Genomic DNA, 26,958 nt, shown 5'->3' with positions numbered 1-26,958 from the left:
CACAATTGTACAAAAATGAATTTTTGGACCCGCTGGTGGGTCCGCAGAGTTAAAGGGGTTTTAAATCGCTATATCTAGGTATGAGCAATAGTAATAGTGATGCTTGCCTTAGTAAGCCACACTGTTTTAAAGACCTGAACAGTATTGATTTGAAGAGACCTGTTGATAATTTGGGTTGGGTCGTTGCTTTGTAGCTTGTTGCTGTTCTAAATATGGTTCATCAGTGTCCAACTGTCAACACTTTCCAAAGCAATGGTGCTTACTTTTCACACGTACATGCAGAGATATAAGGACATTCAACATTCATCTTAGTGTTTTTAATTCCCGTGCTGCAGCACGAATTAGGATGCATTGGATATGCATTTGGATGTTGATTTAAGCAAAAATAAAAAAATCCCAAAACTCCACAGCTGGTTTTAATATAGAGCTGGGTAAATATCTTTTTTGTGTGTCATTTTTAATTGATGAGAATTATGGGAGGGAAAAGCAAGCTAAAAGCACACAGAATGGATATTGGGCAAGAGAGTTTAGGCCTCTGAAATACCAAATCAGTTCAGTCAGTGTTTCCGTACGCCCTACTTTCCCTCATACAGTCAAGAACATAAACAGACTCAGAGGGTCATGAGATTAGACAGAAAGGAAAAGTTTTTGTGTGAGGCAGCGAGGTATAAACTATTTTGGTTTATCAACCAAAGTGCTGAGAAGTTCTTTTTAAAAAGTGAGGTTAAGCCGAGCCTAAACTTCTTAGGGAATTAACTAAGAATGACTATAATAATAGTGTTGGTTGGTTTTACACGCTGTCTGCTGTTTTAACACCCTGGAGTTATGCAAATTGGGTAAGGGTGCAAACACACCACCAAATGTTGTTCCAAACCCAGTTTGCATGCCCACAATTTCTGATCCTGCCGGCCAGTATAAGTACTATGTTATAAAGGATTTAACAGTCTAGAATTATATATTATACTGTACTGGCGCTGTACAGCATCACTACATCATAGGTCTGTGTGTTATTGAATGAAATAGCAATCTGCGATAGCTAACTTTATAAAATATGTGATACAATAATGCTTTTAGTTTGTGAAATAAATTTGAACTTATTAAGATGTTTAAATATTGAAAATCATATGAGAAATATACGTTTAAATATATAAATAAATATATATATATATTTAACATTTTGTCTGATCATCTTCCACACATCAGGGCACACTCATTCGTGTGTTTGCTAAAACTTTGACTATTCGTGACCTTTGGAAGAATTATTGCTAAATATTTTGATATGCATATTGCCAGATGTGACCTTGGACCACAAAAACAGTCATAAGGGTAATTTTTTTATTATTATTATTGAGATTCATCAGATGAAAGCTGGATAAATAAGCTTTCAGGACTATATTTGGCCAAGATACAACTATTTAAAAGTCTGGAATCTGAGAGTGCAAAAACTCAAAATATTGAGAAAATCGGCTTTAAAATTGTCCAAATGATTAAGTGGCTCTACAACATTTACGAAATTGTATTCAGCTTAAGCATTACCTGTCTAAAAAATTATTTTTCTTTTTGTGCATTCTTCCCTCAATTGTTCTGTTTGTTTTGTTTTAGATTTTTTTCTCTCAGATTTGTTGTCTTTGTTCTGCAAAAAGAAAAAGCACTAAAATAAATGGTTAAAAAAATTGTCCAAATGAAGTCCTTAGCAACACATGTTATTAATGATGAGAACACTTTTTTTGCAACGTGATCTCACAGCAAGTCGTGTTATACTCACGCAAAATTTGATTAATTTATTAGTGTCCATGGTACGAAATTCAGCTTTTTTTCGGGCCTTGAGCACAAATGTTTTTTTCGTGAATTTCTTTAAATAGTTTCTCGTGTCTGCGGCATTGTTGCTTGGGGTTGGATTTGGGGTTTGGGTTAGGATGTTAGGTGTAGGTAAGAAAAAAGGAAAAAACTATGAGAAAACAATACATAAAATGAAACGAAAAAGAAAGTCGTGCACCGGACACAAAAAACTATTTATAGAAATTAGTGCGAGTGTCACGAAAAAGACATTCGTGCTCAAGGCATGAAAAAAGCGAAATTTCACAGACACAAATAAATTAATCACATTTTGCATGACTAAAACACGACTTCCATGAGATCAGTCTGCTTTTTATATATTTACAGTAGGAAATTTTCTAAATATCTTTATGGAACATGATCTTTACTTAATATCCTATAATTTCAACCCATACAATGTATTGTTGGCTATTGCTACAAATATATCTGTGCTCAGGGTTTCCGCGGGGTAGTAAAAGGTAGTAAAAAAAATCTACCAAAATTAAGGCCCTTGAAAGGTAGTAAAAGGTAACAAACGTAAGTTGACTTGGTAGTAAAAGATTTTTGCTTAATATTTGTGTCTCCATGTGTTAATATTTGTGTCATGTGTTCTCTATGTAGCATAGTTTAAATATATATACGGTCGTAACAGGACCTGAGTGAGTCGGAGCAGTCTGTGCAAATTGATCGCACACACTTAACTTCTCATTCAAGGTTACACGCCCATGTCAAGTTGCTGCGCGCTTGTTGACGAAAGCTTAAAGGAACAGTATGTAAGAAATTTATATCAATTAATCGTAAAATGACCCTGATATGTCACTAGACATTAAGAAATCATTTTCAGTTCAAATACTTATATCACTGACAACAGTGGTCTGGCCAGGATATTGTCATTTAAAAAGTGGAGTTGCAGCCCTCAACTGATGTTTATGTTGTCATTTTTTGTATTGGCCACCAGTTGTGTGATTGCAGTACCAGTTTTAGCCACAAGTTTTGTGATTGCAATACCAGTTTTGGCCACAATCCTACATTTGTATACGTATTTACTATTTAAGCACCGCAGTTTTAAATTAAGTGATTTTAAGCCGTTGAAACACAAACAACAGTGCTATATGCGCACGCTGTTTCTGTTTGAAAGGAGCGTGCAAGCCGCGCATCCGCTTCTCATTGTGCTTGTGAGTATTTTTGCCGCTGTATTAGCCTTAAATACGCACATGTGACAAAACTCCCGGCTTTTGCAAGTATCCTCATAAACGCGACCATTTAGATCTAAAGAGAAAGTAAACAGCTATAAGAGAAAACGCATGTGTAACACATGGTATATTATATATATTATATAAAATCTCTTACTGCTCTTAACTAAATCACTTTTCTACCTTTAATAAGATTTGTACGTCGAATTATACATGAGTTTGATTCGAGTTGTTCGTCCAGGGTTCATATTCATACTGTATTAGAACTATGAAACCCTAAATAATTTGTTTATGTGTACTGAATAATATGAAATACAAATTTCTGTAACACAAAGGTTGCAATGTTTACAAAAAGGGTGTATTTGTTCACATTAGTAAATGCATTATTAACAAAAAATGAACAATATTTTGTATATAAGCATTTATTTTATTCTTGTTTGTGTCATTAAAGTAATTGATGTTAGTTTGAGATGCATTATTAACTAATTTTAACAGTTTCAAATTTGATTTAAAAATTAAAATGCTAAAGTAAATAAGATTTACAATAAATAAATAAAATACAAATTATAATTGATATATAAACTGTGATATATTTATGTATGTATGTATGGAGGCTTGTGTCTTTGTCACCTTTTTCACCCCTGATGAGTTTGCACCCCTGGGCTAAGAGCTATGGTTAACTCGAGGGCTAGATTAAGATAAGGACAACTAATACTCAACTTGACACTAAAAAAACACATAATTGACAACGACAATACTTAATGATTACAATTAAACATTACTGTACCTAATATGTATGATGGGTATGACACTTATACCTTATAGTAAGTGGTGCTTTGCATACCCCTCCCACACCCCAAAAAACCGGGCTGCTGCTTGATGTCGTGTTGGTAGTAAAAAATATTTTGGAGGTGGTAAAAAGGTAGTAAAAGGTAGTAAATTCATCTCTATGCTTCCTGCATATACCCTGGTTCTACTTATGACTGTTTTTGTGGTCCAGTCTCACATATGCACATTGCGGTATTTTGCCAATTTCGATATATTGTGCCACCCTTCTACATCTATTATCATAATTTATGGTACAAGCACCTGCTAATTAAAATCATGAAAATGTGCTTAACTAGACTGCATGTTAGCTATGGAAATGGGTATATGTCATGATTAATAAAAATGAACACACATATTATTAGAGCTGATATGATGCATTGCGTTCTCCATTAAAAATACCTGTCTGAAATCGATTCTGTATCGCAAGGCTTCGATTCTGTGTTTAATGCACAGCTTGTGCATGTACTAAAACTCAGTAGGAAGTTCTTATCAATCTAAAATCACTATGAGTTTGAGTCGTTTATAACGTGCATTTAAAAATGCAACACTCGTCAAACACAAAATTCAAAATATTTTTTATTATCATGAAAATACCTGAAACAATCTGAAACAGCGATATTAATATGCTTCTAGACATTTCATGTTATAGCGTTTGTAATGGTTCTTCTTCTGTGGCACAAATGGCGTTTCTGCACGAAAGCACCCTCTGGCGTTTGGATGTGGCGGCATTTCACCGTAATTCATTAAAATGCATTCATTGAGAAAACGAGCATTTGTACGATTATTTGTCACAGCCCTACAAAATGAATGTATTGTTGATCTAATTTAATTACCTCTTATAAGCCTACCCAAAATTTTCGTTCCGCTTATAAATGTCTGCTGCATGATCCACAATGCCGTTACAAGCGTAAGGGTGATTGGGCATTTTCCATTGCCGGGCGATTATGGAACGATCTTCCGTCAGCCCCCTTTTATAAATCTTCAGATTTTCTTTATTGAAGCACTTCTATAACTTAAGGGTTGAATTGGATTGTTGAGGGTATCACCACCAACCGATTAGCCCACTTCGTGTGCTTGATTTTTTTAATTAACATTCAATGTTTTAGTTTTATTGATTTACTTGTATATTTTTAATGGTCTTCTCAGCCTTATCTCCATGTAACAATGTTTTTCCATATTTTAGTATTTTAATGTTTTTCTGTACAGCACTTTGAGCTGTCCTATGTATGTGCTTTATAAATAATAAACCAAACCAAATACTGAAATACGGTGCGAAAAAGTGTTGCAACTGTTGCGTGAATTCATCCTTCTATCTTCTAATATGCTATGAATGTTGGGAACATAGATAACACAGGTCCACTGCCAGACTACAGATTGCTAAAGCACACAGCACTTTCCTCACCCACATTAAGTAATGACCTAGAAAGTTAATCTTTGGCAAAGAGGAACACTAGCTTAGAGAGATGCAGCATGGATTAAAGTGAACATCATGATAAAAACAGCGAAAATACTGTTAGAGAAACATTCACACACACATCGCATTGCTTTCATTTTAACTAATTGATTTAGGGCTGGAATGAATCCTTTCAGCTAAAACAGGCCACTGAGAGAGCGGAAGATGAAGGAGCAGTCAGCTGCTATCTCCTGATCATCAGCTGACATTATGAGAAGAAAAAGGGGAAAGAAAATGAGATAGAAAGCATGGAAAAACTGTTGGAGAGAAGGAGTCAATGATAGTGCCTGTGCCTGTACTTTAATTCTGAGAACCACAGAGAGGGTATTCAGATGATTCCTAATAAGGCTGTAACTAGAGGCTCTTTCTCCTGGAGCTGACTGCCAGGGAACTTTCCACTCTTTTTCTTTTCTTCAAACAAGAGTAACAGAAACAAACCGAAACCGAACAGGCAAACTCTAGAAGGGGTTTGACCACACCTCCACATGTTAATTCGTTATACTGTAAAGTATCAAGAAACACAAAAGTTGCACAGACTATATGTGTGACCCTGGACCACAGAACCAGTCATAAGGGTTAATTTATGGGCTTTCCATTGATGTGTGGTGTGTTAGGATAGGACAATATTTGGCCGAGATACAACTATTTGAAAATCTGGAATCTGAGGGTGCAAAAAATCTAAATAGTAAGAAAATTGCATTTAAAGTTGTCCAAATAAGGTCCGTAGCACTGCATCCACTCACAAATATTGACAGTAGGAAATTTACAAAATATCTTCATGGAACATGATCTTTACATAATATCCTAATGATTTTTGTCATAAAAGAAAAATCAATCATTTTGACCCTTTGGGGGTGTGCACCAGAGTTATGTATAAAGGCTAGATGTGTTACGGCGGAGTCTCTAACGTCATCACCTGGCAGCCATTTTACCACAGGCAGTTCGCTCATTCGGAGCATTGAGTTTTAATGGTGCAGGTACCTTTAAATGACCATAACTTGCTCAATTTTCTACCAATTTTCAAACGGTTTGGTTTTGTATAAGTATGCAGTGTCATAGGTACATCTTTGACGTTTATAAAAAACCAAACCGTTTGAAAATTGGTAGAATATTAAGCAACTTATGGTCATTTAAAAGTACCTGCATCATTAAAACTCAATGCTACGAGTAAGCGAGCTGCCTGTGGTAAAGATGGCCACCAAATGCGGACGTTCCATTCAATTGGCCAGCAGCGCGGGGGAGACATCTAGCCTTTATATCTATGGCGTGCACACCAAAGCTTTTACGTTGGTGGCCAGCGTATGTTCTCAATAGTTTCCAATGCAAGCATTCTTTTTACTCTATCCCCGCCAGCGTTTTAAAAAAAAGCTGCCAGCCAGCGCCAGCATTTTTCATGATTTTTACAAAAGTCTAATGCCTTCCAGAAAATGTTCTTCTTTAAATATATAAACAAACAATATATCAAATGAAAGAACAGACCCTCTGCTTTAAAAAAAGCTTCTCTTTTATCACCTCTCAATTATGGGTAGGTTTCTTCAAAAACAACCAATTTTGAGCTAAAAGCTAATTTGAGATAATTAAATTTTTATGAAGGACTTTTGATAGTGATTAGATGCAGAGCGATCTTTAAAACAAACATGGAGTTCTTTCTCTTTCACGTGAGGCGCTACTTCCGGGTTGTATGAGTTGTGGAAGTGCGGTGGATAATAGCGGTATTGCGAAATTCTCGTCATTGGCAGGGAAGCGTTTTCTCTTAATTGACGAGTTATCTCGTTAATGGCGGCGAAAGGGTTAAAAAGCCAGCAGCTGGCGGGTTTTTTTCGCGCTAAAAGCTGGGATTCTGTGATTTTTCTGCGCTGAGCGTCGAGAATTGAAAAATATTCAACTCTGGGTAAAAAGCTCAGCTCGTCAATGTCACAGTGGAGGAGGGGCGGGACAAATATCACAACAACCAACCGGCACATCGTCAAAGACTGATTAACAAAGCAGAAGTATCACAGCAACTAAAGCATTCAGCTGAAGAAAGCTATAGCAGTCAGCGTCCACCGGGCATTTTCAGCCACATAAAAAAGCTTTGGTGTGCACTTCCCCTTACAATGCATTTTTCCCTATTGCTTGTGACTTATGACTTATGGATTGTGGTCCACATTCACATATGGTTTATTGCTGCAAATTGGTAAACTTTGGGCGGCCAAACTTATTTTGAATTGATTTAGATCAGGGTTTGTTTGTTTTTTGCCAGCTGAACCCTCTTGACCTAAATTATTTACTTGAAGTACCCCCTGAGATTTTAATGTATATTTTTCAGTAATCTAGCTTATATAGTTGCATTTGATTGTTAAACTTCAAAAACATGTATATTTTATCCATTCTTAAGTTTTTACCTTAAGTATTTTACATAGTAATTATTATTACCTGACTGTTATTAAACCTTTCTTTTATTAGTGCATAAATCGTATCTGTCCGTTTTGCATTTTGAGTTCTCATTTTTCTGATATATTGTAATGTTAATGGTCACATGACATGCAGATTAAACAAAAAATATATATTTTTCTTATTAAAGGAATAGTTCACACAAAAATGAAAATTCGAATGAAAATATTTTTTTTTGTTTTGAGGAACCCAAAGGAAGATATTTTGAGGAATGTTCGTAATCAAACCGTTTGTGAGCCCCATTCACTTCCATAGTACTCTATTTTTCTACTAAGGAAGTGAATGTGGCTCACAAACTGTAGGTTACAAACATTTCTCATACTATCTTCCTTTGTGTTTATTTGATCAAAGCAATTTATGGTAAATAATGAGAGAATTTTGGTTTTTGGGACTATCCCTTTAGGTGTTTATGTAGATTTTTAATTTCGAATTATTTATTTACATTTTATGATTTATTTACCACATGTAGTTGATACATTTTGTTTATCGACTTATGAACCCCTGCTATTCCTATGCGAACCACCAGGGGTTCACAAACCCCAATTGTACAATTACTTACATTATCACTATTTTCTAGGAGAGATTGGCTGGTGAATGACAATCATGGCTCAGGTGCTACATATGGACTCCAGTTTTCCAGGTACCATTCCCGTTTTAATTTGTCAACTACACCTACTGTAAAGCTCACATAGTGTGTTTACATTCTGTTATCCTTTACCTATTACATCTCCACTAAAAGTCAATGATCCAAAGTCAATTATTTTCGCTCTTGTCTGATTCAGAGATTAGACTGAGATTTCCTGCAGTTTAAAATGGTTTCCTCTGCCCTTAGGGAAGATTAATGCTCCGGCTCCCCCAGTACATGGAAAGGAACAAGAGGCTCCGTACTCGGTAGAGACCCCATATGGCTATCGTCTGGACCTGGACTTTCTCAAGTACGTCAATGATATTGAAAAAGGCAACACTATTAAGAAGGTGCCGGTACAGCGCCGCCCTCGGTATGGCTCACTTCCACGTGGCTACAGCTACACTGGATCCTGGTGGACTTCCACTGAGTCGCTGTGCTCCAATGCCAGCGTGGACAGCCGTCACTCATCGTACTCCTACTGCGCGCCAGGCTTCCACAGCACACATCGGCCCAACTTCAGTACAGCACGCGTGGAGAAAACCTTGTTGGATGCTCGCCGTAAGTTGGAAGAGGAAAAAGATGGCCGTCAGTTCTCTAACCTCGGCAGCATGCACAACAGCATGGCCGGCTCCAACACCTCCTTGTCCAGTGCGCACAGTTTCAATCGCGCTCAGGGTAGCTCCTACACACCAATAAGCTCTGGCTTGTCAACACCCGTCTCACCCACACCCGCCCATTTGCAGCACGTACGGGAGCAGATGGCTGTCGCCCTACGGAAGATCCGAGAGTTGGAGGAGCAGGTGAAGACAATCCCGGTGCTTCAAGTGAAGATCTCAGTGCTTCAGGAGGAGAAGAGGCAGCTTAGTGTACAGCTCAAAAGCCAGAAGTTCCTGGGTCACACGCTGGGGTTCGGCCGGAGCCGTCCGCGTGGAGAGCTCTACATTGACATACCAGAGGAGGAGGTGGCAAATGGTGGCCCAAACAAAGCTGCAGGAAGTCTTTCACCTACTACCCCAGGGTCTCTTCAGGACTCTGGCTGTGAAATCGAGGAGACGGTAATTGTTGGTGGAGCGCGTCCAGGTGCAAAAAAAGAAGTGCGAACCGTAGGTGTGGGGCCGGAGGTGGGGGACAGGAGCTGTCGTCATGTAGGTGTGGAGGTTCGGGAGGAGGACTTGGGGTTGCTTCCTGAAACTGAAGCCCTAAAGACTAAGGTGGGGTTATTGGAAGTTCAGCTAAGGAAAACTGTGCAGGAGCTACAGAGTGCTCAGCAGCAAGTGGAAGCTTCTAAGAAAGAAAAGCAGGCTCTTCACCCTCAGGTTGACCATGCAGTGAAAGCCACCAGTCTGGGCTGGCAGGAGCAGCATGGTCAGGCTGGTGCAGGCTTGCACACTGTTGTCAGTTTTACCCAGCAGCCACATCAGCAGAGGACAGTGGGGATTCAAGTGTACACTTTGGAGCAGCCCACAGTGGTGGGTGTGGGGTCACTGCTGAAAGCCCAGAGCTGCAGTTCTCCTGCTCAACCTGTGTCTGTAGGCACACTGGAGGGTTCCCGTCGGAGACCTGTAGAGTCCCTAATAACAGAAGGTGTGTTTGAAACGGCATCAAAGAGTCTCTAAGAAAGTTATGTTTCATAGTTTACTTAACCTTATGTATTTTCAAGTCTGTCTTATTTGTTTCAGCAGTAACAACATAAACAAGCGGCTTTCGTGGAAAACACGTAACTTCCGGTAAACTCCGCAAAGGATAAATAACAACAAAATCTGTTTAAAGTAGTTTATTTATATAACAAGCAAAATAAACAACACGTAGATTACCTAGTAAACCAAAACATTTGATATTTTTTTTGCGGCGAGGTATTTGTTTACGAGTTCAGTTTCAGCAGCTCCCTTACGAAAATTAACCATGGTGTTATTGTATTTTTTGGGAAATGGATTACTATCAGCAAAACTATGGTTTTACCACACTAACCATGGTTATTTTGTGGTTACCATGGTTTTACTACAGTAACCATGGTTTTTTGGTTTTAACTGTAGTAGAACCATGGTTAATTTTCGTAAGGGCTAGTCAGACCATTAAAAAAACAGAAACCGGAAGTAAAGTTCGGACCAGACACGTGGGTCCGATGAAACGGTCTATATAACACTAGGGGAGATGTTAGGTAGAACATTCCCACTTCATGTCCATGGATACTGGCACAAAAAGCAGCATAGCCACCCTAAAAAAGTCCACAGGATTTTTTTAATTATACTTCTGCCAATTTTTTAATACTTCTCCTCTTCAAATCTGGTTTGACAGCCTCAACATTCAAAATGATTTTTTGGAGTTTGACAGCATTCTTCCACATTGACTTTAATTATATAATTATAGCTTAAGTTGCTCCTGTTTGTGTTCCACCTACTATATTTCAGAAATTCATATGCATGTACATAAAGATAATTAAATAATGGTAGATTTTTTCACTTAAATAATTACATTTAGGTATTTAGGAAACACTTTTATCCAAAGCAACTCACAAAAGTAAGGAAAATAGCATAGCGATTCATCATTGACAATCAATAATATGAGATGTGCTATACAAAGTTTCTGCATTCTTTAGAGACACAACCTGTTTATAAAGAGAGAAATATTAGAAGAATGTTTTTTGAATGTTGTGAGAGATAAGTTTGACCAGACAGATAATTTTGTTTGTTTGCTTTGTTTTTTCCATTAGAATCACCACGCGAGTTTCCGATTGCAATAAGCTCCAAGCAGGTGCGAGAGGTATTGAGGAGTGAGGTTTCCAAATCAGTTCCAGTGACCAACCAGGCAACTGCCATGGAGACAAAGTGCAACCAAGTGCCTCCTGTCTGCCAGCGGCTAAAAGAGGGAGAGATTAACCAGAAACCAGCCGAAGACGACGTCCAAAAAGATGCAACGAAACCAGGTTTTCTATTTGAATGTTCAATATTTGAGGAAAACATATACAGCCGTAAAAAATTTAGAGACCACTTTAAGATTATTTTCAGTTCTTCTAAATTTACTATTTATAAGTTTGGATTTAAAAATGTAAAACTGTATTTATCTAGGCATAGATGAATAATAAGAGATCTGTACATGGTAATGACATATTGTGGCCCTCAAGACCACTGAAAATCTCAACATAATACTAAATTTTCTTTTACAATTAAAATTACATTAAAGGTTTAGCGGAAGATTTTCACTAATTTTTAAAAAGAACCGCCCCTCCACTTATAAAAAATATGCACGTGGGCAACACTCTAACTCCTCCCGAGAGGGAACGCCTATTAAACGTGTGCACGAGAGAGAGCATGCAGGAGCTCAGTTCTTCTCTTCGCTCTGTTTACAAGTTGCTGTCGGCATGTTTACAGTGACTGCGCGGTTCGTGATTTGTGCTAGGGCTAGCATCGCTAATCATAGCTTACATCAACTTTTACTAGCAGTGATTTTAAATGGATTTCTCCAAATATCATGCCAAACTTTACCTGTCGAGTAGATACTTTGCGTGGGAAGCCCAACCTGTGCTTTTAGCGCATGCCAGCGTGTGAAATAAAACTCCCAAAAACACTCTGGTCTTGTTTCTTTCTTCAGAGGCCTTTTTTTTGTCATACAATTCGTAGACACTTTTTCTCTTGCGACCCTCAGACATTTAGAAAAACACAGTGTAAACGCGAGCTTCAATGAATGGATGAAACCGTAGCCCACCACACATATACACCTGAAAGTGCGCATGTGCAGAAAGCGAACCTAGGGACGAGCACGTATGACGGCCTTACGTCAAAATATCATCAGAATCCCTGCTGAAAAAACTAGCATGGACCACCATGGGAATTATGCTGGTCTATGCTGGTTTAGCTGGTGGTCACCAGCATACCAGCACCAAAACACAACATATGCTGGTCTTGCTGGTATGACCAACATGGGATGCTGGTACTAGTGCTGGTTTAGCTGGTGCTGATGCTGGGGCTGATGCTGGTTTTGTGCTGGTTTAGCTGGTGTTCACTAGCAAACCAGCACCAAAACACAACATATGCTGGTCTTGCTGGTATGCTGTTTTTTTCAGCAGGGATGATTGACAACTGGGATGACCAATAGTCTTGATGATCCACCCGGAAAAAGAAAATCTTCCGTTGTACCTTAAACCTTCACTTTTACAATGTTTTTGACTGCTGAGTTAGCGCCATAGATATATACACTAGATGTCGCCTTGGGGATCTGAGCATGCGTCAAAACCGCTGCCATCTTACAACAGGGGTCTTATCATAGGAAGTATCTAGGTAAAGCTGCTATCTTCGCCTGTACTTCGAATTCATGAACGATGCCGGACTTTTGCGCTGCTTATGGATGTAAGCACTATGCATTACAGTTAGAAAAAGAAAATTTTCATAAAATCAAAACTTTTATTTTTTCCTGTACTAAATGCTAAATACATGTCTGACTGTTGAACGAACCAAAAGAAAACCATCATGACGATTTATGGTGATTTTATTTCGGTTACACCATTGCCTACAATGACGCTGATGCGGGATCCCGTTTCAAGATGGCGGCTCTAGTTGACGCATTCGGTCCAATGAACTGCCGTAGCCAAGGGGACATCTAGTGTACATATCTATGAGTTAGCGCTACATGCTAATTAAACCTATATGCTAGCATAGCATTTAGGCTGAAGTTCTACTATTGACTTTAGAGTTAGGTTTTGCAGGTCCATACTAAAAAACACACACACTTACCATTCAGAAATGTCCTGTAACAATCTCCAAACAATTGATTATTTTTCAAAATCTGTATTTTTGTCTGATACAGACTCAAACATAAGGTCTGTTTGCTTTGAGAGCTAGTAAAGCTCTTTTCACACAGACATTCCGGAAAATACACGGAAAATGCATCCTGGAGTTTTCCGGGATCGTTAGATTTTTTGTTCATTCACACTGCCATGATTAGCCGGCAGTAAGTAACGAGTTAACTTACCTGATATCTGCTTCAGTCCAGTTTGCTGACATTTCTCGTCGTGAATGTTGTAAGTCCCTCATTTTAAAGAGTTAAACCAACTTCATCTTGCCATGACACACGCGTCCTCACTACAGCACGTGCGTCATTGTTTATGCGTCTCATTTATCATTTTCTGATTACTGCTTCAATCTAGTTTGCAACATTTCTCGTGGTGAATGTTTATATGCATGTTATCTCTCGTTTTAAGGAGCTGAACCATAACTTTTGTTGTGATGACGTGTGCATCATTTCATTCTTAGGGAAATCCTAGGGTTGTAAGTGGACATGTAAAACTGTTTCTGGATAATTTTTGCATTTAAATAAGTCACATACCTTCTAGCCCAGTCTCCTGAAAATGCGTATAAATAGCACGAATTGTAAAACTCGTGCAATACATACGCCAAATTCCACTTTGGCGTGCATATGATAGGCAAGTCCTTCCCATTCACTTAAACGGGGCACCTTTTTTGTCGTTTTATTTATTGGTTTCTCAATTTTTTTGCTATTTTTTACCATTTTCGCTTGGGTTTAGGGTTAGAACAACTTTTTGTTATATAAAAATGACATCCTAACCCAAACGCCAACTCTAACCCCAACTCCAAGCGACCATGGCTTAAATATGGACAAAAACATTAAGAAACCTGTATATTAAATAACCACATTAAGCAAATCTAAAATCTAACCCTAAACCCAAACGAAAAGGGTTTAAAAACAGAAAAAAATTGAGAAACCAATAAATAAAACGACAAAAAAGATGCCCCGTTTAAGTGAATGGGAAGGACTTGCGTATCATATGCACGCCAAAGTGGAATTTGGCGTATGCATTGCACGAGTTTTACACTTCGTGCTATTTATACGCAACCTCAGGAGACTGGGTAGTACCTTCTATGTAGTTTCAACATATTGTGTCAATGCATTCTTTGGCACCTTTAAGTAAAATTATATATATTTTTAATTCTGTCAACTACCGACAACATTTCTGCCAAATTCCTAATAAAAAGTTTAACTGAATCCAGACAAACTAACAAAAAGATGCAATGTTTTTAGATCTTGAAAACCACAAAGAAAACATTTTTAAACAACACAATGCTAATGTTTTACATGTATTGAGGAACAATTCAAAAATGAATATTTGATGGAATAACCATAATTTTTAATCACATATATCATGGGTCTTGGCATGCGCTCAGTGACCTCACTCCCGAGGTTTGCTTTTGTTGGAATTCAATGGACTGAAATAGTCACAATGATGATCATTAAAGGCAAAACTGAAAGGGTCTCTTTATTTTTTTCTGTGGCTGTATTTCATCATATATTGTTTTATTTTTTCAGACATTAATTTTTGTGCTATAATAACTTTGTTTTCAATTTCTATCTGGTAGCCTCCCCTCAATCCACCCTGAGGTCAATCATGAAGAGAAAGGCAGATGGAGAACCCGGCTCGCCCTACACCAAAAAGAACCTGCAGTTCATAGGAGTCAATGGAGGGTAAATCATACAATAAAATATCATATAATATGCAACGCAATAAATACAAAAGGGGAATCATTCTTTATCATTCACTTGTCAAATTTTTAACTGAGACAAGAAGATTTTTTTATGACAAAAAACGGATCACTTTAATGCTAAGCATTGTTATAATGTGCATATGCAGTTCGTCTCCCTAACCACTAGGGGTCCCTTTTTATTTTATGTGGTGCGAGAGTAATTACAAAGCATACTTTGATGTCATATGACAATCGCTCTGTGCAAGTGCTGCATGCAGTTGAACACTAATGCATCTTGATATAATGTGACTATATTGAAATATTCTGGTAAATATTGTGCCCTGCAGTTACGAGTCGACATCTTCCGAAGAGAGCAGTTCGGAAAGTTCAGAAGAGGAAAGCGATGCGAGCGAGTACCACGAGGCTACAGAGAAACTCCCTGAATCTGCAGCACAGGTGAACTCCTGTAGCATTGCTACAACAGCTACCCTAACATCTCAACACAGCACTGCCCAGTCACCAGCCAATGAAACTGCACCACAACAGAGCACCAGCCAATCGCATTCCACGGATGCTGCCAACCAGCAACAGGTTACCCAATCACCAGCAACAGAGTTGAACACACAGCACTGTGTAAGCCAATCACCCGTTACTGCCGGGGCTCATCCGGAGAGTGCCGTTCGGTCCACTGCCACTTCTCTTCAGCAGAACTCTGCCCAGTTACCAGCCACCAGCAATGTAGCCAAACAAGCCGTTGTTCAATCTAAAGCCACTGATTCAAACGTTCAGCAAAGGCCCGCCCAGCAAGAGGTGTCAGGCTTTGCTGGTCCGCAGGTAACCACTCAATCGCAATTCACTGATGCCAAACCTCAGCAAGACCCAAGCCAATCAAAAACCACTGACCTCACTGCCCAGCAAACAGCTACACGATCCACTGATGCCTCGACGAAACAGGAAACAGCCATATCCTCCACCACTGATGCGGCTGGGAAACCCTGCGCTATTCCAGCTAGCAAGTAAGTTCATGCTCGAACAAATCAGTTACACAAGCTATAAAGGTTTTGTAATGATATGTTGATAAATAAGCATTGTCATTTTATTTTCAGACCGGAGTTGAGCAGCAGTCTCATGGCAGTTCTTCGTATTTTGCAGAAAGCTCTCAGTGAACCAAATGCATTTAGCCATCAAGACGCGGTATGTTCATTTTGGTTCAATATATCCAATTGTAACTCTGACACAAAAAGAATATTTAGGATAAATAAAATTGAGAGCGTCGTTGTACATTCCCATACATTTATTTATTTCTCAGTCTGCCACAAAATTAAAATTGACGACCACAAATAGATTTTAGTTTGCGCATTAAGTTTATCACTAACTATGTCTCACATGACAGTTTCTGTACAAACACCAGTGCCGTCAGTCGACACGCTGCGCTGAGCCTCAATTATGTTGCATTATAGCATATATGCGGACGTGCGCGTCGCAAATGTCCCGCCACAAACTGCAAGTCTGGAAAAAAACTGGTATGGTGTCCCTGATTCTCAACCTGTTGATGTTTTTCATCGCTTAAAGGGAGTTTGGGAACTTACAGCAAAGCACAGATGACAGCATGTTTACTCAAGACAGCGCAAGCTAGCACGAAGATTATATCGATGACACTGGTAGTGACGATACTCTCAGACCAATCAGTGATCTACAGTGTTTTCCCGTCACTTTTTGATATCAGCTCAAGTCGCTTTGAACCGCGACTGAGGTGGAACTAAACAAAGTATCAGTACTACGGACTGGAAAAGCCCTCAAAAGTAAACTTAAATGACCCAAACCGTGGGGTATTATGCAATGGGAAAGCGCCATTAAAGAGGAAATATCGTGAAAATCTGACTTTTTCCATGTTTAAGTGCTATAATTGGGTCCCCAGTGCGTCTGTCAACCTAGAAAATGTGTCAACCCAGTAACTTAGTTTTGGTTAACCATTCTCTGCAAGCATGTGAAAAAATGTAAATTTGGCTCCCCTTGTGATGTCAGAAGGGAATAATACCGACCCTTTATCTGCACTATCCAACAGCACTGCCATTTAGTGCAGAGATTGACTCATTTGCATATAAAGGACACACCCAAAAACAGCACATTTTTGCTCACACCTACAAAGTGGAAATTTTATCATGCAATAATAAATTATATGTGGGGTATTTTGAGCTAAAACTTCACATAAGTACTCTGGGGACACCAAAGATTTATTTGACATCTTAAAAAAGTTTTTGAAATTTTTTGGGAACCCCTTGGAACAAACTCCAATTGAAAACCCCTGATAGTGTACACTAAACTAAGGACAACATATGCAAATCTATAAACAATCCAATTATTATTTAAAATCTTTCTTGGTATTTTTTCTTGTTTCCACTACAAATATAGAGGAATTCTTGGATCAAGATGCATTTTCTTGGTGAGCAAAAGGACCTATGAAAATAAGTCTAGTTTTTAGACAAAATAATCAAATTTAGGTGCTTAAAACAAGCAAAAATCTACCGAGCCCCTAAGGTGACATTGGAGTAAAAAAATCGAAAGTTTAGTTTCATGTGCTAATTTAAAACTTTCATGTGCTCACGCGAAACCTTCAGATGCAGAATTCTTTAAAAGTTTAGTTTCGCGTGCTCACGTAAAACTTTTGTGCGCACACAATTGTTTCACGTGAGCACGCGATAGTTTCATGTCCGCACATGAAACTAAACTTTATTTAATTTTTGCTCCATGTCCCCTTAGGGGAAAAAAATCTGCCAATAGAGTAAGGAAAAAAACTTGAAATAAGTTTACTTTTCCCTTAACCTGATAAGGAACACTGTGCTGTACACGCTACACCCCCTCCCTTGCACGTGAGGCTGCATTACGTCATTGTAACTTTGAAGCATTAAATCTTCAAAATATACGGTCATGCGGCACATCGTTGGAAAGCTTAGACTTTCGGGATTCCATTAAGCGCACACACAAAGCATAATATGATTTTTAGCAGTCATAAAACTGTAATCTAGTTGTTAGTTACCTGAACCGGGCGGCGCCGATTTAGGATATTTACTTACCTTCAAAATCTTCCCTTTATCTGCTTCGGAGAAATTGTCCAAAACAAATTGTTCATAAATCCCCAAGGAAATGGAATATCCAAGCCTTTTAATCCAAAACTATTTGTTCATCTCACAATCTTGACGTTTCTGACCGAATTACGATATAAATAGTGTATACAATTAGTTCACTAACGGACATTCGTTCGAATCTCACTTTTCATTCACGATTTATAATGAATATATTCGGATGTCACGTTTATTGTGCAACGTCTGAGGAACAAATACGCCCCCTTGTGGAATTTCAGCCGTTCCATAAGAGGTTAAAATTTTCTTACCCCATTGGGGGATTTATTTATTTTTTGCTTGTTTGAAGCACAAATTCACTCACATTTTATATTTTTTTACTTAGGTCATGTTGCTTATCATGTTGCTGCATCTTGTTTTAAGAATTTTTTTTATATTTTGTACTGAAAACGAGACAAAAATACTAAGAAAGAAACTCTTCTTTTGCAGTGTTCACTTTAAAGTCACAATGAAATTTGAAACCTTTTTTTGTGGGCTTCATTATTTAAAAAAATATCATCAAAAACACAAATCTCCTCTCCTCCTCGAATTGATCTCTTTTTACTACTAGTCACAGGGTATGGCTGGTTGGCGGGCCTGGGAAAAGCGCAGTGGTTTTCAAATAGCAACATGACCCAACTTCCAACAATCCGATCAGTTCTCGATGGACAAATTCAAGTCCAGGCCTACCTTTTTTCATTTCAGAAGATTTTCAGATTTCACTCGAAAATACGCCATGACAAAAAAACAAGACAATCGCTACTTCCATTTCATTGTGCCTTTTAAATTTAATAAATTGTTCATATTAATGATCTGTAAGTAGTTCAACGTGACTGTCTGTTCATTGCTAATACAGTACTAAAAATACATGTCTGTGTCTGACAGAGGACGGCCTACACGACAGTGTTACAGGAGTGGCTGAGAGTGTCCTGTCATAAAGCTGCTGACACTGCGGTGGTCAAGGCGCACATGGACACCTTTGCCTCCATTTCCCCACAGCTACTGGAGTTTGTTATTAACATGGCAGACGGCAATGGAAACACAGCCCTGCATTATACTGTCTCGCACTCGAACTTTCCTGTAGTCAAACTGCTGCTGGATACTGGTTAGTTCCCTCATGCTCATAGCTGCCATATTATATTTATATGAGCAATAATAGACATGCATCTGCTTGATGAACAATATTTATCATATGAGGGTGCCTGTGAAATTACACGTATTTGTGTTACAAAAATAGCCTTCATTTAGCATGTGACAGTGCTATATCTGTATGGTGTATTTATTAGTGGTGTCCTTGTCTCACAGGTCTCTGTAATGCTGATAAGCAGAACAAGGCGGGTTACACAGCAATCATGTTGACAGCACTGGCTGCCTTTAATTCCGACAGTGACCTTCAAACCGTCCTACAGCTCCTCCGCACCGGAGACGTCAATGCCAAAGCCAGCCAGGTGCGCCCCCTACTGGTCAGTCAGTGTAGAGTTGAGCTACAGGATCACTGTATAACCTTTGGCGTCTTTGTGTTGTAGGCAGGACAGACGGCGCTGATGCTGGCGGTCAGTCATGGCAGAGGTGATATGGTGAAAGCTCTGCTGTCCTGTGGAGCGCAGGTGAACCTGCGTGATGATGATGGATCCACAGCGCTCATGTGTGCCTGTGAACATGGACATGTGGATATCGTACGCCAGCTGCTCTCGGTGCCGGGCTGTGACGCCACGCTCACTGATAATGTGATTATTTCATGTTCATTTTTACCTCCTTTTTGTATTTGACACCATCATTATTTACAGTGACAGATGTGATGCAATTAATTACTGTAATTAAATTCTCACCTAATGACAATAATGGTTATTTGAAAAATGTAGTGGCATTAAATATTGTATACACTGCAAAAAATGAAATTCTTAGTATTTTTGTCTTGTTTTCAGTAAAAATATCTAAAAATTCTTAAATTAAGATGCTTTTTCTTGATAAGCAAAACGACCCAAGAAAAAAGTCTTGTTTTTAGACCAAAAAATTAAATTTAAGTGATTTTGTGCATAAAACAAGCAAAAAAAGCTGCCAATTGGGGTAAGCTAATTTTTCTTACATTTTTTGCTTACCCCATTTGCAGATTTTTTTGCTTGTTTTATGCACAAAATCACTTAGATTTGATATTTTTGGTCTAAGAGCTGGACTTGTTTTCTTCTGTTGTTTTGCTCGTCAAGAAAGGGCGTCTTGGTTTAAGAATTTTTGGATATTTTTGCTGAGAACAAGACAAAAATAATAAGAATTTTTTTCTTGAAAATTATTTTTTGCAGTGTATACTTTCAATAATTTTAGGTTAAGGTTATTTTTCATTACAAATGAGTTAGAAATGCTTTATTAATAGTTCTGTTAAAAATTCTTATGAGGCATGTATGACCCTGGACCACAAAACCAGTAATTAGGGTCGATTTGTGATATTGAGATTTATCTGAAAGCTGTATAAATATATCCAATGATGTATGGTTTGTTAGAATAGGACAATATTTGGTCGAGATACAACTACGGTATTTGAAAATCTGGAATCTGAGGGTGAAAAAAATCTAAATATTGAGAAAATCGCCTATAGAGTTGTCCCAATGAAGTCCTTAGTGACACATATTATTAATGATAAATACATTTTTGATATATTTATGGTAAGAAATTTCATGGAACATGACCTAATGACTTTTGGCATTAAAAGAACAACATTTTGACCCATATAATGTATTTTTGGCTATTGCTACAAATATACCTGTGCTGCTTATGACTGGTTTTGTGATCCAGGGTCACATTTTGTGAAAATATGACCTCGATATTTTTAATACTGACTAAGTTCATGTAATCCATGAATGAAGTCAACGCCAAAATCTCAAAATGTTATGAAATATGTTTTGGAGTATTTTCTTTGTTAACTAAAGAGAGATACATTTCTCATATTATTAGACATGTTTAAGCATATCAGTTAAGATGTTGTTAAGTCATGTTAAAATCAGCTCGGTTGATACAGATTTCAGAGTCATTTGTAACGAGTATTACAATTACGTACTGTGACGGTGTAAGACTACTTAGACTACATAAACAGTGAATAATTTGAATACAATGTTAAAGGAATAGTCTACTCATTTTTAATATTAAAATATGTTATTACCTTAACTAAGAACTGTTGATACATCCCTCTATCATCTGTGTGCGTGCACGTAAGCGCTGGAGCGCGCTGCGACACTTCGATGGCATGTGGCTTGGCCCCATTCATTCAATGCTACCATTTAGAGATAAAGTTAGAAGTGACCAAACACATCAACGTTTTTCCTATTTAAGACGAGTAGTTATACGAGCAAGTTTGGTGGTACAAAATAAAACGTAGCGCTTTTCTAAGCGGATTTAAAAGAGGAACTATATTTTATGGCGTAAAAGCACTTTTGGGAGTACTTCGACTCGTCTGAAAAGTCTGCTCCCCTTCTCACTCTCATAATAGGAGAGGGAGGGTGTTACTGCGCCGAGTCGAAGTACTCCCAAAAGTGCTATTACGCCATAAAATGTAGTTCCTCTTTTAAATCCGCTTAGAAAAGCGCTACTTTTATTTTGTACCACCAAACTTGCTCGTATATCTACTCGTCTTAAATAGAAAAAACGTTGATGTGTTTGGTCACTTCTAACTTTATCTCTGATTGGTACCATTGAATGAATGGGGCTAAGCTAAATGCTATCGAAGTGTCGCAGCGCACTCCAGCGCTTATGTGCATGCACACAGATGATAGAGGGATGTATCAACAATTCTTAGTTAAGGTAATAACATATTTTAATATTGAAAATGAGTAGACTATTCCTTTAAAGATGTTATTCGTAATCTAACCAAAATTTTACATTTTTTGAATTTTCTGGTTTCAGGAATTTTCTCAATTCCTGAATCTAATTTTTAATATTAAATGTGGAAGTAAAAGTATAGGATGCTAAATTGTGATTAAACTGAAGTTTTTATTATGTTTTTTTTTATTATGGTTTGTGACACTGGTGTGCTTTGCTGTTCCACAGGATGGCAGCACGGCTCTATCTATTGCACTGGAGGCCAGTCAGAATGACATCGCTGTGCTTCTGTACGCACACCTCAATTTTGCTAAGCCGCCTTCCCCTGTAAGTGCTCTTACTGTTTGAAACACTTCACCTTAAAGGGACACTCCACTTTTTTGAAAATATTCTAATTTTCCAGCTCCCCTAGAGTTCCATTGAGCTGATCTCCGGGTCTGGCGCTACCACTTTTAGCATAGCTTAGCATAATCCATTGAATCTGATTAGACCATAAGCATCACGCTAAAAATGACCAAAGAGTTTGGATATTTTTCGTATGTTTCCTTATCTTCTGTAGTTACATTGCGCCTCCTGCAGCCATGTAAACAATGTTATTACGCAGTGCCCGAAAATAGTCCCCTTGGTAACTTTCAATTGCGCCTGAAGACCCGAAGATCAGCTAAATGAATTCCAAAACGGTAAAAATCAAATGTTTAACTGTAGGGGAGCTGAAAAATGAGCCTATTTTCAAAAAAGGTGGAGTGTCCCTTTAAATATACACACAGTTGCAGTTTCTAATATGGTTATCATATTCAACAGGTGTCACCAAAGTCTCCAATGTTGGGATCTTCTCCTCCCTCTTCATAAATGAAGTGACCCTTTCATTAAATGGATGTCATAAATTTGATGTCACCTCTTCCAGCGGATTTCTTCATCCATTCCTGTGTGTGTGTGTGTGTGTGTGTGTGTGTGTGTGTCCATATACATATGTGTAATATGTATATCATGTTACTTTTTTGCATATTTTAAGCTTGCGTGCCATTAGAAGTGCACTCTTAACAAGAATCTTAAGACTTGTCTAAAAATTAGCACTTGACACCGTTGTTTTTTTATTGTTGTTTTCTGTGTTCTTCTCATCTGAATAGATGAGTTTTAAATTATAACAACAAGCGTGTAACAGCAATATCATTTATCTATCAATCTATTTCTTGCGATGAAACGTTAAGTGTCACATTACATAGTAAAATGATGCAAATGCATTTACTGTACTTTAGACAATCCATCAACGTTTGAAACTGAAATCATCATCCAGTGTCACACAGTAACCGATTACGTACCTTGATCAAGTGTCCTTTCGTGGTTTTTACTGTTCACAATTAAATAAGGTTTTTAATTTCCAATCTGTATAGACATCATAGTGCATATAAGTGCACTCACACCAGCTGTTTTTGATAGACTTTACATCCTAATTTTTAGTATGTGATTGTATACTAGGTTTGATTATACTGTGCAGTTGTCTCTTCTCTTGGAGATTTTTAATGTTAACTTTCACAAGCAGTAAAACACTTACTTTGCTTTGTTTTTACTGAATAGCTGTATATTGTCAGACATCAACCTGCTTCAGAAAGTGTTTATATTTAAATGCCCGGCTTGTTTTTTTGTGTAAATTGTATAGATTTTATAGGTATCAAAAGATAGCATAGATTATTTCACAGTCAATGTAGTTTTTTGAGGGTGTTCTTTGTGTATCCTGACTGGTATAGAGGACTGCGTAGTTTTGCCATTTGTGATGATTTTAAAACAGCATTTACAGTAATTTAGTGTACTTCAGAGTAAAAACAATGACATACATTGGACTTTGGTCGAACAAGGGCTCTCAGAAGACATTATACACTAGTCAACATTTGAAGTCTTAAAAGTTTGATTTGTCTTTGATTCACTTTTTTGATCCACTTCAGTTGTTGACTAGTGAATAAACATGAGAGCATTTTAATCTCACTGTTTTTTTGTGTGTGTGTGTGTGATTACCAGTTGCAATGATACATAGCCATTAAAGGTAAAATGAAGGTACGTGAATCCTGAAGTTTCTTTGGTGAATGAGACCAGACGTCGTCTATCAAGTGGACTTAGCTTGGTATAACTGATATGCACAGTTTGGTACGGGTTCACTGAGTGCGGAAAATCATTTGATTTGGTTATTTTATGCTCGGTAGCTAGTGGTTTTAAGGTCCAGAATGTGTGTGGAAAGGTCTATGACGAATGTAAGATGTTTTCCAAAATGAAAATAATATATAAATGTATCATCTCCAAAGGTTTGGTGCAAAGACTATAGAATTTTCTAGCTATTTTAACTGCACAAGTTTTAACATTTTAAATGGAAGAGCTTTTTTAATTTGAATTTGAGTTTTTTCACTTTATACACATGCTTTCTTATAACCAGTTTAGTAACAAATTAATTTGATACTCTTTTGTATTTGATTTATTTAACTCTCTTTGAATATCTTTGTAATATCTGTTCACAGCGTATGTATATCTTTTGGCACATTTGCCTGCCTTGTACCTTACAACATGTACAGAGCTCACATTGAAAGTTGGTTGTTTGTTCCTTCCATTTTTAAAAAAAATAAACAGAAAAACAATTAAAGAATATGTGTCACTTGGATTATTTACAGTCCAGTTCAAACAACATCTGAATTCAATGAAATATTAGTATTTGTTAACCAATTATTTTAAAAAATATTAATAGACATACACTCGTTAATTTTTTACACATCTTTTTGTGGTATGCTTTTAACACGTTATGTGTAATGTTAACACATTATATTGTGTTAAAATAAAACGCCAGTTGTGTTAAAAGTAACACAAAATGTGTTGTTTCAATAATAACACAGAAATGTGCGGATTCTGGAACAATGCATTTAGTGTTGTATTTAACACAAGAGTGTATATAGAGAAAATATTGTTATCCAGGATAATAAATGCTGTAAGTATTGGTCTTTATTAACGTGTTATTTAAACCTTTGCCTAATGTTAAGGTAAATCTGCAAGGTGAAAGGTTCACGTTTCAGTGCATGCGCCAGGGGGCGCAAAAATACAAAAACTGCAACATCCAGTCTTTGCCCATACACTATGGGGTGATTTCCCGGACAGGGAAAGACTAAAATACATGTTTGAGCTGCCTTAATTTAAAAAAAATCTTGCACTGACATAGCTTAACATATATCAGTGCCATTGTTTAACTCAGGATGCACACCAGTATTGTTTTGCGTATGTTTATACACTGCAAAAAATAATTTTCAAGAAAAAATTCTTTGTTTTCAGTAAAAATATCTAAATTTTCTTAAATTAAGATGCTTTTTCTTGATGAGCAAAACGACCCAAGAAAATAAGTCTAGTTTTTAGACCAAAAATATCAAATTTATGTGATTTTGTGCATAAAACAAGCAAAAAAATCTGCCAATGGGGTAAGAAATCTTAATTTAAGAATAGAAGGATTTATCTAAAACCTTTCTGGGACACTGCCCCTTTATATTTTGGGTCATCATCAGTAGACCTAGTGATGAATGAAGGTCTAATGGCTCATTTATAAATCAAAGCTGATTTGAGAAATGATATGTTGAAACGGCAAATATGGTAGCAAACAAATAATATTTTGGCTAGCAATGTTTAAATATATAGTTGTAGGAAATAAATATAACAACATTTAGTGCTACAGTTGTTTTATTGTATTCACTTGTTCAAATAGATATTGCAAAATATACTGAAAATGTATTTAAGGATATTGCATTTTAACATGTAAACCCATTTGTAAGCAAACGCATCTGTTTAATTGGATAACTGAATCCAAACCTTGAGGTCCTGAGAAGCACTTTCATGTGACAGCTAATAGTCTCCCTTATATATCAATAGTTTATAAACGTTAAGCCCAAAGTACACTGCAAAAAATTACTTTCTTACTTAGTATTTTTGTCTTGTTTTCAGTAAAAATAAATAAAAATTCTTAAATTAAGATGTATTTTCTTGATTAGCAAAATGACCTAGGAAAATAAGTCTCATTTTAAGACAAAAAATATAAAATTTAAGCGAATTTGTGCTTAAAACAAGCAAAAAAAAAGTGCCAATGGAATAAGAGTGTTTATGAAAAAAGTAAACTTATTTCAATAAAAAAATACTAATTTACTTAAACTTTTCCTAGGTCATTTTGCTCATCAAGAAAATACATCTTAATTTAAGAATTTTTTGATATTTTTACTGAAAACATGACAAAAATACAAAGTAAGAAAGTCAATTTAACAGTGTACCATTGTTATCCTACTGGCAGATTAACTTGGGATTCGGTATGTTTACCACATACCCTGCATTCTTCATAAAACATATCAACACTTTGTGTTCTCAGAAAGAAACCTTCACAGCATGGTTCAGCTGAAAGATCTCTACATCAGCCAGTTCTTTGTAATCAAGATCAGTGTAGTATGGGTGTAACTCCTGCTTCCAGACGATAAGACTTGAAACCCAGCCAAACCCCTTCTCTAGAAAACCTAAAGACTAAATTCATCAAATATTAATGTGAGGGCTTTTATCACTCTTGGACAGTCTGTAAAATCTCTAATTTAATGTCAATACTGGCAATGTGGTTACAAATCGCTGTTTTTTAATAAGTGATTGCAGTACTATCAGTTTTTACTGAAACTTACTCATACTCTTAAAGGGATAGTTCACTTTAAAATGAAAATTCTGTCATCATTTACCCATCCTCATGTTGTTCTAAACCTGTATGAATTTCTTTTTTCTGATGAACACAAAAGAAGATATTTTGAGAAAGGAGGGTAAACACACAGCAGTAAGTTACCATAGACTTCCATAGTAGGAATAAAAAAATATGATGGAATTTAATGGGTATTGTCAACTGTATGCTTAACATTATTTATCAAAATATTTTCTTAGTCATTTATCACAGTACTTCCAAAATATTTTTATCCTACTATGGAAGTCAATGGACACTTACTGCTGTGTGTTTACCATCATTTCTCAAAATATCTTTATTTGTGTTCATCAGAAAAAGAAATTCATACAGGTTTAGAACAACATGAAGATGAGTAAATGATGACAGAGTATTCATTTTAAAGTGAACTATCCCTTTAACATGCTTATTTCGTTAACATGCTTAGCCAAGTTTCAGATACCTCTGCTATAAAACAAATGAATGCAAATAATTTTCATATTCAGT

The 26,958-nt window shown here is 37.1% G+C and overlaps 1 protein-coding gene across 5 annotated transcripts in view; it reads left to right on the top strand.

The window, feature by feature from the left end:
* The window catches only part of kank2 (KN motif and ankyrin repeat domains 2), a 35,415-nt gene extending 11,035 nt beyond the window's left edge, over positions 1 to 24,380 (top strand). For all 5 annotated transcript variants that reach the window (XM_055189237.2, XM_055189254.2, XM_055189229.2 and 2 more), the window contains 11 exons: positions 8,300 to 8,362; positions 8,555 to 9,934; positions 11,061 to 11,273; positions 14,719 to 14,824; positions 15,171 to 15,839; positions 15,930 to 16,017; positions 18,828 to 19,047; positions 19,248 to 19,390; positions 19,469 to 19,669; positions 21,978 to 22,076; positions 22,551 to 24,380. In XM_055189237.2, coding sequence (XP_055045212.2) covers positions 8,317 to 8,362; positions 8,555 to 9,934; positions 11,061 to 11,273; positions 14,719 to 14,824; positions 15,171 to 15,839; positions 15,930 to 16,017; positions 18,828 to 19,047; positions 19,248 to 19,390; positions 19,469 to 19,669; positions 21,978 to 22,076; positions 22,551 to 22,598 — 3,213 coding nt within the window. In that variant the 5' untranslated portion in view covers positions 8,300 to 8,316 and the 3' untranslated portion in view covers positions 22,599 to 24,380. The remainder of the gene's footprint in view (positions 1 to 8,299; positions 8,363 to 8,554; positions 9,935 to 11,060; positions 11,274 to 14,718; positions 14,825 to 15,170; positions 15,840 to 15,929; positions 16,018 to 18,827; positions 19,048 to 19,247; positions 19,391 to 19,468; positions 19,670 to 21,977; positions 22,077 to 22,550) is intronic.
* The last annotated feature ends 2,578 nt before the right edge of the window (positions 24,381 to 26,958 follow it).

This window comes from Misgurnus anguillicaudatus, chromosome 19 (genome assembly GCF_027580225.2).
Source record: "Misgurnus anguillicaudatus chromosome 19, ASM2758022v2, whole genome shotgun sequence".
Classification (NCBI taxonomy): Eukaryota; Metazoa; Chordata; class Actinopteri; order Cypriniformes; family Cobitidae; genus Misgurnus; species Misgurnus anguillicaudatus.
The sequence above is the reverse complement of the archived record's forward strand: the minus strand, read 5'-3'. Positions and strand labels throughout refer to the sequence as shown.